This window comes from Rousettus aegyptiacus, unplaced genomic scaffold (assembly GCF_014176215.1).
Source record: "Rousettus aegyptiacus isolate mRouAeg1 unplaced genomic scaffold, mRouAeg1.p scaffold_m13_p_2, whole genome shotgun sequence".
In the NCBI taxonomy this organism is placed as follows: Eukaryota; Metazoa; Chordata; class Mammalia; order Chiroptera; family Pteropodidae; genus Rousettus; species Rousettus aegyptiacus.
Window position 1 is genome coordinate 119,548,096 of NW_023416295.1, and position 12,174 is coordinate 119,560,269.

The 12,174-nt window shown below is 36.2% G+C and overlaps 1 protein-coding gene across 1 annotated transcript in view; it reads right to left on the reverse strand.

Moving 5' to 3' along the window:
* HMGA2 (high mobility group AT-hook 2) overlaps positions 1-12,174 on the reverse strand; it is a 129,537-nt gene that overhangs the window by 4,930 nt on the left and 112,433 nt on the right. Inside the window, exon 4 of the mRNA XM_016139921.2 lies at positions 9,997-10,029. Coding sequence (XP_015995407.1) covers positions 9,997-10,029 — 33 coding nt within the window. The remainder of the gene's footprint in view (positions 1-9,996; positions 10,030-12,174) is intronic.

The following is a 12,174-nucleotide window of genomic DNA, read 5'->3' on the forward strand; positions in this document are numbered from 1 at the left end:
TACATTCCAGAGAGTCACTAAGCCCGTTCGGCAGATACACTCTTCGGTCTGCCCCCAAGTGACTCATTTCTCATTACGACATGAGGTGTGGACTTTGGTTACTACTCAGAAACAGGCCACAGCATAAAATCTAGCAGGTACAGTTTATTCCTTCTTCTGATGGTTAATAAATGAATAAAACTCAGTGAAGCTGGAAACCCTTCTAGATCTAGTTGTAATTATTCTACTTCTAACTGCCCAATTTTTCTATACTATCTAGAAAGCAAAGGACTTCCAAATTCAGAAGGACATAGAATTTTCAGGCTATGAACTCACAGAGACCTGTAGTATGTGGAATGTGATCAGCTTTTCAAAACATTCCCGGAAACTTTGCTTGATTTGAACTCCTGAAGCTCTTGATATGTAAGTGGTTTATCTGAACTCGTTAGATATGAATCAGCTGAAAATGATGGTCCCTTATATTGTTTCTTTACTTAACAGTTCTTAACACAACACAAATAGTTGTTTTATTAAAGTATTTTTTCACTGACCTTGAAATTCTTCTACTAGTTGCTGTCAATTAGTGGTAGGTACATAACTAGGATGTCAAGGTAAGGGTGGGAGCTTCACTCCGCTATACTTTTTTGAAGTTAATGTGGCTCTCATAGGCACAGAATGATGACTTTTTTTCTCTAATGTCTAGTTGGTGGAGAGCTCGCCCTTCTTTGCACAGCGCTGACTGGCCCCCCTCCAAAGGATAGCATGGCTGCCAAACAGATGACATTGGTGGGATGTGTGGCACTTCTCACCTCTGTAAACCTCCGTTCTCACCTTTGCAGGGACTTGGCCTTTTATTACATGTATGACTGCTGTGACAAAAGTGTTTATGTAATTAAGAGAAGGAAAATCCTCCCTGTCAGGAATGAAGATGAAGTTAGAAACCCACCCTTAGCTGCTATAAGTGTCCTGGGCCAGCCAGATCTCACAGAGAGCTCTTCTATGGTGCAAAGAGTGGACAGAAGCCAGTGCTGTAGGGAATAAGCAGCTGGTTCTGACATCCCCGCAGACTTTTATTTCTGTAGTAGAGTGGTTGCTAGGGACCCCTAGATTCAATCCTCCTCAGTAACTTAGAGGACACTGTCACCTATTGTAGATGAGAGCTCACACCTTGAGATATTTATTTAAATTGCTTCGTGCTTGCCACATAAGGCCAAAAGAGCTTTGAGCTTGTGTGGCGCCCCAGGAGCAGCTTTGAGGCAACAGGGAGATGGAAATACTGTAGCCAGGAATCATACACTTTTCATTAGAGGCTAGTTGGCGAGGTGGGAAGGCCAAACAGCAGCCGCCTGGTCAAGAAGGCTTGCTCTTGGAACGGGGCTTCTGGAATGCAGGATAAAAGGACTTTTCCAAGTGGAAGTGCATGGTGACATTTTTATGAGCAGCAGCCACTAAGGCTTCTAAACACTGAACAGCTCCCAGCCATTCATGCAGTTATTTTACAAAGACAACTGAGGCTGCACCACACCGGGGGCGAAACGTGTGAATTTTTTTGGCAGAAAACTGATGAGAGGGAAAGGAAAGTGGGCAGAGCTGGAGAACTATGTTTTTATTATGACTATTGGAAAATTGCACTCATTTTGCCTTAGTTTTCTTTTGTGAATGAAGGACTTTAATAAATGTAACTCTTTCATTACTTTGTCTAAGCTTGGAAAAACCCTACTACAACCTAGAAATATGGTTCGCATATATCTCCATTCTTGTAATCTGGTTCGCTAGAATGTATGTGACATATACCTTTGGATATACTTCCACTAACTGATTTAAAAGGAGGAAGAAGATAGCTCAGTATCCGACCCTTCATGCTAATGCTTGATGGAATTTTAAAAAGTCTTAAGAGTTTAATCATAGATCTTAGCATATGGACGTGGGTAAGAGTATGTGTGCATGTGTGTGTGTGTGTGTGTGTGTGCGCGCGCGCGCGCAGGAGGTAAGTTCTGTATTAAATGCAAAAGCTGAAGCTCGGGGCTTAAATTTCAGATGCAGACTAAACAGCAGGTCTGCAGCGAAAGGGAGGCCAGTGAATTCTAAATGGAACCGAGAAATGGGAATATTCTCCCTGCAAACTGGAGGAGCTGTCACCACAGTGCCCCTCTGTGTGTCCCAGGGAGGGCAAAATCACAGGAGTCCATGCTGGCTTTATTAAGTCCTCATTTTTGCCCCCCTTGATTGCAAAAAATTCTACGACTCTTCTATTATACAATTTTGCAGGCTAAAAATACATTTGCAATTTAAGTTATCTTGCCAATAAATTTACAAATACCTAGTAATCTAGAAAGAGTAGTTACGGCTTTATGACATACTCTTCTTGTCATCTTAATGTGTTTAATTCTTTAAGGATTTGGAATGACACATTTAAGAGTGTTTCACATTCATGAGTCTCTCGAGCCAGTCTTGTCAGATCAGAAATAATGGGCTCTCCTCCTCAGCAGCAAGGACCAGAAACCATCTGCAGATCCATCTGCAGTGAAGCGACCCCCACCCAAGACCGCAAAGCTGAGTTTTCCTATTTCTCTGTCAGATATTTTAACTTAAAATGGATTGGGACTGTTTAACTTAATGGAAAGTGATTATTTCCTCCAACTAGAAAAACTTTATATCAGATTTTTGAAAAACATGTTAAATGGAACATATATAAACCATATAATCTGGCAATTGCAAGGGATTCTGGTGGAAATGCTAGAAGGGATATACGTTTTTCAAAAGGAGACTTAAGAAGTTGGGATGTTTATGGCATTTGTACCGATCTCTCTTTCTCTCTCTCAGTCTCTCTCTCTCTTTTTATTTCAGCTTTATGTGTATAAAAATATACAAGCATCAGGACCACCTTGCATGTGTTACTATCAACTTCATAAATTCAGTTTCAAGGTCTCATTGGGGGAATGTTTAAAGTGAAGAAGGTTGATCCTGGATGTCACTGACCACAGGCGCCACCCCTGGCTTTAACGAGTTGTCTATTTTGTGTCTCCTTCCCAATCTGTGACAGCTATAATGATAATACCCATCCAGCTGCCTAGGAGGGTGTGAGGAAAAAAGTGACAACCAAATGAGAAAACTGAAAAAAAAAAAAGAGTAAAAATTCTGTAAGATTGTACTCTGGAACTGTGATTATTAACTATAGTTATTAATTCTGTCTATTTCTTTGCCTGTGATTCAATGATAAATCATTGAGAAAGAAAAACAAAACTATTATTAAACAATGCCTCCAAAAGAAAACAAAATAGGACATCTTAAGTTTCTAAAATGGACTTACTTGTTTGTCTCCTTTGTGCCCTTGATCAGGGTTCCATTATGGAAAATATGGCAAACAGAGGTAACATGCATTCTTTCCTGGGATGTAGTGCTATTTAAAAATATCTCCAGAAGGGAATCACATTTTTTTTAGATAGGGAAATCATTTTACGTCTAAACTAACTGCAAATTTCCGGATCCCATAAGTCATGATTTCTGAGGATCATGATTTTGATCAATTTTCCATGCCAGTTCTAATTCTTACTCAGGAGCTTCACATTTAAAAAATGGCTAAAGATATTGCATAAAGGGTGCACTCAGAAGAAGGAGATTTATTGCAACATTTCAAAAATTGTAGAGGGATGTTCTTACTTTTGTGCAAAGTAGTTTAAAAAATGGTTAGGTTGAAGGCTGCTTAATGGTTATATTCCAGATGCGTTTATTAATAAATAGATTAGGAGAAACCCATTTTTGTTTTCTATGTGTATAAAACTTTGCATAACTTGTATATGTTGCCAAGGAACAGACGTTTCTGGACTTTAATCATTCTTTCATCAATCATTTTTCATTATCACGATAGGACTTTTGAATAAGATTATGAAAATATCAATAATAATAGTAAGTCAACAAATAATTATTCAATGAACATCTGAGTGTCTAGCAAACACTCTGAATATAAACAAAGTATCTTGGACACAGCAACCTATTTGTATTAAGACATTAAAAATTTTCCTAGAAAGACTAGGTTTTAAAGCCAGGTGCTATTATTTATATTAATTTAGGTCAGCAAGTTTGGATAATAATAAGGAAGTTTACATATTTAATAAATAATTGTTTTTTATCCAACTCACATCAGAACGCAGAGAAAAAGCAGGCAGACGCTGTCATTTTATTTTTAGCCTAATCCACAGATTTCACCACACTGTTAAAACAATCATACTTTTAAAAAGCTCCTATAGCAAATTTGTCAAGTCCAGAAACACTAAGTTTTTCCTTTTGGAGGTTTATTTATTGCCCCAAATTGAGCGATGTTCTTTCACTTCTGTTTGTCATCTCTACAACACATTCCCTGCCAAGGAACAGCTGGATTCATCATGCCAATATTCCTCTACTACAACTGTTAGCTGAGCTAATTACTTCACATGTTTACAGTTAATCATCATTTTGATATGCTTCCTCTGTCATACCCTTGTGCTGTCATATCCTTGAGCTACTTTATTGTTTGTAAGGGTTAAACTTTGGTTTTTACTTTGCTCTCTCCTTTTCCTCTGACTTTTATCAGAGGTCAGGGGTTAAATCAAAAAATATTTCCTATGCAACAAAACAGTGCCACTCAGGGTGGACTTTGATATAATTCTTTATGTTTTACCAGTTGGCACCAAACATTTACTGGCCCACAAAATGTTTTACCAGCTTGAAAGAGCATAAGTAGGAAAATAAATAAATCAGTACTCTCTATGACCTAGGTGGTATAAATCACTATGCTCTCTGAGTGAGTAGAAGAGTGACTCTTTGCAAGTCTAATTTATTATGAACTATTTACTGCATTGGCCAAGGTGCCATGTAAAAGATGAGTGTTAAAGTGAGAATGCTCTCTCCTCCTTCTCCTTCCTTCTTCCTCCTTTGAATGTCTAGACTAAAAGCTCCCAGTCAGTAAAAATGCCTTTTTTTGAGAACAAGATGCTGACTGCAATTCATCAACTTGCTTGTTCCAAAATGAAATCTCTCATTTTGCTCCAAACAATGTTTAGGTTGTCTTGAAATATAAACATCCTTAAAACTGCCCTTGAAGTCTCTGTAAAAACATTCAACTTTTTTTTTTTTTTTTTTGAAGCAGGGGTGGGGGTGTGGAGGTGGACGGTGGTGGGGTGGATCTCATGATAATCAAGACTTGCTGAGATTTCTTCGCCCTGGTACACACCACCCACAGGAGATGTTACTTGCAGGTAAAAACTCTATTTTGAAGTAGATAGCTTTGTTTCTAATCTTTTAGAAACTGAAAACATTCCAGTTCTCTCACTGGGAAATTGAAAAGGAGCAGGTTTATACCTGTTTTAATTGCAAGGGCAGTGTGGCTTGCCAGGGCTGTACAACAATGAGGAAATTGGGTTGCAAGGAAGAACGGTTGGGATTTTTAAAACCTACCCTTTGAGTAGGGTTCCAGTGAGAAAGAAAAAGTCTGAGTTATATATAAGGACTCACTTATAATCTCAGTTTAAAGCCTTAAAAGGGGAAAATCAAGAAATAATCAGATATCTGATAACTAGCAAAACCTCGTTAGAAGTCTGAAATGGACTGAGCTTTATTTTAATCAAAATAAAAACTCGAGAAACAAAGTTCCCTCTATCAATAATAATAAACTGACAATTTTAAAGTGTTTCTTTTATTAAAACAACAATGACAACCACAAAATCTGCCACTATTTCTACTAAAGTAAAGATCGTAATCCATATGGTTGAAAATTAAACTGCTTCAAATTGTCAAAAAAATAACCCCTCAGAAATTAGCTAATTTTTTATATAATGCTTACTTTATCACTTTAAATGAAAATATAATAGTGTTTCTAGTAACTTTTGTTGTCACTGGTCTTGGAATTTTAAAAAAAGTTAATGTGAATATTGCAGATTTTTCTCTCTAGATTTATAAGAGACTATAACTTTCCCATTAAGATTATGAGACATATTTGAGGTTTGCAGTCGATGGCATCGGGTGAATTTTCCAAACACAAACTCCTGTAGCATGGTTCCCCTTAAATTTTTATTCCTCCCTAGACACATGTACTTTTATACACAAACACAAATCACTATCTAAATTTTGAGATTTATCATAATCCTGAATTGTCTCCTCAGATGACTTTTGTCACTCTGTATTCCAGTTCCAAGAGGTGGCATTCTTGAAAGCCTGAGGTTTCGGAATTTGATGGATTCAGGAGACTTTGCATTAGAGCCATCGTAATTCTAGATATATGTGACATATATATGGGGAAAGTAATTCTTACAAGTTTAATCCAAAGATTGTAGTAATTACTAAAAAATTTCCTCTTTCATTAAAAAACATTTTACTTTAAAAAACAAGCAATAAAAATTCTTGAGGTAAAAAGGATAGTAGTTAATATAATTAGAATTCTAGAATTTTCCAGAATATATACCTCCGGAAATAGAAAACCTAGCATCCAAAAATATGTCAAAACAAAATAATACTCCCTGGAATTTATATAATTATGAATCTCTTAAAATGTTCCTGGGAGTAAGGGAAGAGGTGTCGTTATTATCCCATCTCATAGGTGGATAAACAGGGCATGGAGAGATTAATTCACTCAGTGATAGGGCTAGAAAGCAAAACCTAGGTCTCCCTACACACCGCTGAGCCCTTTCCTTTAGATGCAAAATACTTAATTGTGCTGAAATCTTCACCACCTAAAAACAAGACCTAAATGTAACCCCTCAAAGTACGGTTGATGAAGAAAGAATACGAGCCTGAGTTAATCCAGACTGCCACATGGAAAAGCCATCTGGGAGGGTATTTTGAAAGAAACAGATGAAAAGGGAAGAGATTCTTTTGAATGTAGTATAAAATTTACATTATCCTCCATGAACTTCTATGTAGTCCCTGTGTTTATATAATTCATCACTGTGTCCTTAGACAGTATAGATTAGGAAGCCCAATGAGCTCATGTCCTTTTTTCTATTTCTGAGTCTGAATTCTCCTTTCAAAGGCAAATCTGGAGCAGGGTCTGTAAGATAGCCCGATTGACCAGTGAAGACAAACTCAATTCATCTGTGGCTTCTTAGATATTCCTGATTCTCTAGGAAAAGAATTTATGACTTCACTTACATCATTTCTTGTGTACTACTGCTCAATTTGCAGTCAGTTTCAGTCACATCGATAATATCCACCTATGATTTATTTGTTTTTGCCCTCTCTACTTTTGAACATGCCATTCATAATGTCTTCCTTTCTCTCCCCTAATTTATGTCTTTATCTTCCGTTTTGCAACTAAACAATAATAACAACAAAATCAAAACTCTTCCAGGAATCATCCCCTTAATAATCCCCTGATGCCATCCCACTCATTCATCTGCATCTCCTATGTGTCTCATAAACATTGACATTCTGTGGTCATTTGTTTCTAATGTTTAAACCTCTTCTCATGACCGTTCACGGAGTATCTTCATCCCTGGCTGCACGTTAGAATCATTTGGGGAGTTCATAAAAGATACTGATGCTTGAGTGTCCTGACCAAATAATCAGAATCACTGAAAGGTAGGGCCATTGCTGTGTAGGTAGATATTTAACAACTTGCTCAACTTGCTCTAGTACTTGTCGAGTTCTACAGTATAAATACTCCCAACATAGTGGATTTCAAGCTACCCACTTGACATCGCTGAATGGCGAATATGGAAGAGATACTCAGAATTGGCTCACAAGGGCTGGCTGCAACACAAACCACTGGGTGGGTATATACGTGATATGTATTTATTATATATAGAGATATATATTATGTATAGCGATATATAAATATAAATGGCATATACATGGTGATACGTAATGACCATATAAATATAAATGGTGATACAAACACAAATGCATACACACACCCATGTAGAGTAGTTCCCACTTATTCGTAGTTTTACTTTCTGTGGTTTTAGTTACCTGCAGTCAACCCTGATCCTGAAATAGTAAGTGGAAAATTTCAGAAATAAACAATTTCTAAGTTTCAAATTGGGTGTTGTTCTGAGTAGTGTGATGAAATCTTGTGCCATCCCATTCTGTCTCACCCAAGATGTGAACCATCCTTTTGGCCAGAATACCCATGCTATCGATGCTACCTGCCCATCAGTCACTTAGGAGCCAGCTCAGTTATCAGACTGGTTGTCAGAGATTGAGAGAGAGAGACCACATAACTTTTATTACAATATAGTTATAATTGTTGTATTTTGTTATTAGTTATTGTTAATCTCTTACTGTGCCTAATTTATAAATTAAACTTTATCATAGTTATGCATGTATAGGAGAAAACATAGTTTATATATAGGGTTCAGTACTGTCTGCAGTTTCAGGTATCCCCTGGGGGTCATAGAGCATATACCCATTGGGTAAGGGGGAACTACTGTGTGTGTGTGTGTGTGTGTGTGTGTGTGTGTAATTGCTAGGTGATTCTAATATGCAGCCAAGGATAAGAACGTCTGCACTAAATTACACATTTCTCAGATGCAGTGACTGTGTTTTTATTTGCCTCATCTTCCCTACAACACCAAGAATAGAGACTGAATGGATGTTGTTAACAGGCCATATAAGGCTATTATTAATCTACCATTCATAGCCTATGATGCAACAGTGAACACTGCAGTATCCTTGGACTCAAATGCACAAAATTATAAATTCACTTTCTTTTGATTTTCTTACCGATGAAGGGTGAGATGCTAAATATATACGGGAATTCCTACTTAAAATGTCAAGTTTTTGTTTCTACTTCATTTATTTAATAATGCTTACACTCGAATACCGGGTATCTATTTTTAGTGCCTCTTTCAGCTTTCAGGTAGGGGAGCAACCACAGGAATGATTTTTTTTTTCATGGTAACTCAGCTTTCATTCTACTTAAAGCACATGTGTAATTATTTGAATACACTTTTCCTGTATGATTACTTGTGGTTAGAAGCTTCGATTCTCTTAGAAGCAAGTGTTTTAAAAGACAGTAAACATATAAGATTGTGTGGGTGGTCTTTCCCAGGCAAGGTAGCATTGTACCACGAGAACAAGGTGCAAGGTACATTTTTAGAGACCTCTAGGGAAAAGAGACCATGGATATTTTAAATTATATGAAAGAGATCCACAAAGAGCTTGGTAACCCATGACACTGCTTAATAACTTACTTCAGCAGGTCCTGTATGATATGAGCAGATCTCCTGACCTTTCATTTAAACCCAGAAGGGGCGAGCAGCAGGGCACTCTCACACTTTAATAACAGCTCACATACTTGGCAATCATTTTAATTTATCCTTCAGTTTTCTTTTCTTTTAAGATATACTTCCTTAGTAAATATAATTCTTATGTTTCCACATATAGATTACAGTTAGGACAAGGAATTCCAGTCATGTGGGACAAGAGAAGTAAAGCTGGTTCCTAATACTGATGTGCCCAGAAACTTCAGAGACTGACTTAGCCATTGAAGCAAGACCTGAGAGTTCATCAATCTGCAAAAACAGTATGACTTAATTTCCTAGTTTCCCAGCCTTCTCTGGGAGCGTTTTAGGATCATCAAATGTTATGGAATAATTCAATAAACATATATGTTCCCAGTCATGAATCATGAAACGTTATTTCATTTCATGAAATCATGAAATGCAGCTAATAAGTCCCATATCAAGTCAATAAAGTATAGTTAGGTGGAAAGGACAGAATTTGATATTTAAAAATTGGTGAAACACATAATAACATTAAATGTACGTTTTATACATACAAGGCATTGAAATAAATTTTATTTAAAAAATTTTTATGTTTGCTTTGCACATTTAAGCAAAGGCCTTGTTCTTTTAGGGTTTTTAATAATAATCTCAGGCTACGTACTTCTTTTTTTTTTTTTTAACAACAAATTGTCAAGAATCCTGCAATGCTGATGTAATCAAAACTAGAAAAATACTAATTAAGGTTTAATTTGGGGACATATTTTCACATTACTTTTTATATTGATTGGTAGGGGAAAAAATCATAATGACCATTTCTTACCTGAGCAGGCTTCTTCTGAACGACTTGTTGTGGCTAAAGAGAGAAAAAAATAACTGTTATAGTTTAAAAGGAAAGACACATAATAAAAAAATTAAGTGTACATGTTTTAAATATAGACATCTATCTGCAAATATGGATGAAAATTTCAAGGTTCAAATAGTTTATCTAAGGTTAGAGGGTATTTATTCATGATCTCTACGTGTTAAGGAAATAAAATTCAGGTTATCTCAATTAAAACACTCCCAATTAAAGTCTGGCATGCATACCAGTTAAGTCAAAGTTAACTTGCTATTTGACTGAGGGAAAGGGCCTAATTAATATTTTTTAAAGAGCTTCATTGAGATATAATTCACATACCATAAAATTCATTCATCTGAAGTGTATAATTAAAAAATTTTTTTAGTATATTCAGAGGCTTGTTCAATCATCATCACGATCTAATTTTAGAACAATTTCACCTCCTCTAAAAAAAACCTACTCCCCATTCCTATCTATGTCCCTACTAGCCTCCCATCCCAAACTAACCATTAACCTACTTTCCGTCTGTATAAATTTGCCTATTCTGGACACATCATGTAAATGAACTCATATAGTATACGGTCTTTTGTGGTCTGGAGTCTTTCACTTAGCACAATGTTTTCTAAGATCATCCATGCGTCAGCATGTATCAGTAGTTCATTCCTTTTTATTGACAAATAATATTCCATTGTATGACTATAGTACATTTTGTTTATTCATCCGTCGGTTGACGAGCATGTGGGTTGTTTCTACCTTTTGGCTATCATGAATAATACTGCTATGAACAGAGAGAGGGAGAGAGAGAGAAAGAGAGAGAGAGAGAGATGTTTTAATTCTCTTAGACATACAGTTAGGAGTAGAATTTCTGAGTCACATAGGTAACTATGTTAAACTTTTTAAGTAGCTTCTAACCATCTTTCCAAAGCAGCTGCACCCTTTACATTCCCGCCAGCAATATATAAGGGTTCCAACTTCTCCATATACATGCCCACACTGGTTATTGTCTACCTTTTAAATTATAGACATCCTACTGGGTGTAAAGTTGAATGTCAATGCAGTTCTGATTTGAATTTCCCTAATGCACTTATTGGCCATTTGTGTATCTTCTTTAAAAAAATATCTATTCAAACCTTTTGCCTATTTTAAAATTTGTCTTTTCATTATCGAATTGTGAGAGTCCTTTATATGTTCCGGATACAAGTCTCTTAACAGAATGTGATTTGCAATTATTTTCTTTCATTATGTGGGTGAATTTGTTCACTCTCTTGGTGATATCATTTGCAGATACCATCTATACCAATACTATTTATCTCTATCTTTATCTATTTAATTGTTGTTCACATCTATCTATTACTATATTTATTTAATTGTGTATGCGGGGCAAAACTCTCCACATGTGAGTGAAACATCTGAAGCAAATTTTCTACCCAGCTTAAATTAATTTCCCAAGAATTAGAGTATTAGAAAAATATTTAAGTTATTCTTTGTATTGTAAAAGGTGGATCTGAAGCCCGAGCCTTTTGATGGATTACTTCCAGTACTTACTCTCATGTCTGGATATAATAAGCCTTACTTATTCTATCTACACATCACTGAGATTTGCAAATACAACTAAGCCACTTTGATGTGGACAGTGACAGACTTTCATGGTTCAAATAAAAAAAAATTAAATTGCCAAAATTCTCCCAAATAACAGAAGTTAGAATAAATTCACTGTATCATGGAGGGGTAGAGGTCCCATTCATTTTTCTTCATCTTTAGAATTTCTGTGATGGTGTGATGTTTTACTGCTGCTGTATTAAACATATAAAAATCATCAGAGCTTTTTTTTTTTTTGTATGAATAAGATAAAAATTTAAAAATGGCAAAATCCTGCTGCTCATTAAAAAAAAGTTCTTCCCTTTGACTTTAAATCACAGTGGAGATGACATCATAAAAGCCCAGGTTTTGAGATGATGTGTTCTCCAGGTGGAATTGAACCAAAGGCAATTAGGACTTCTTGCCTTTTAGGATCCAAAAGTGTGCGCTAAGAAGAGTTGTGTTCATTTCAAAAGAGTCATTTGTAAGAACAGGCCACTTTTCTTCCTTCTCTTTTTTCCTGCCGATTACACCTGTACACATGTTTACTCCCAAACCGTTTCAAATCTGCACACATTCTTG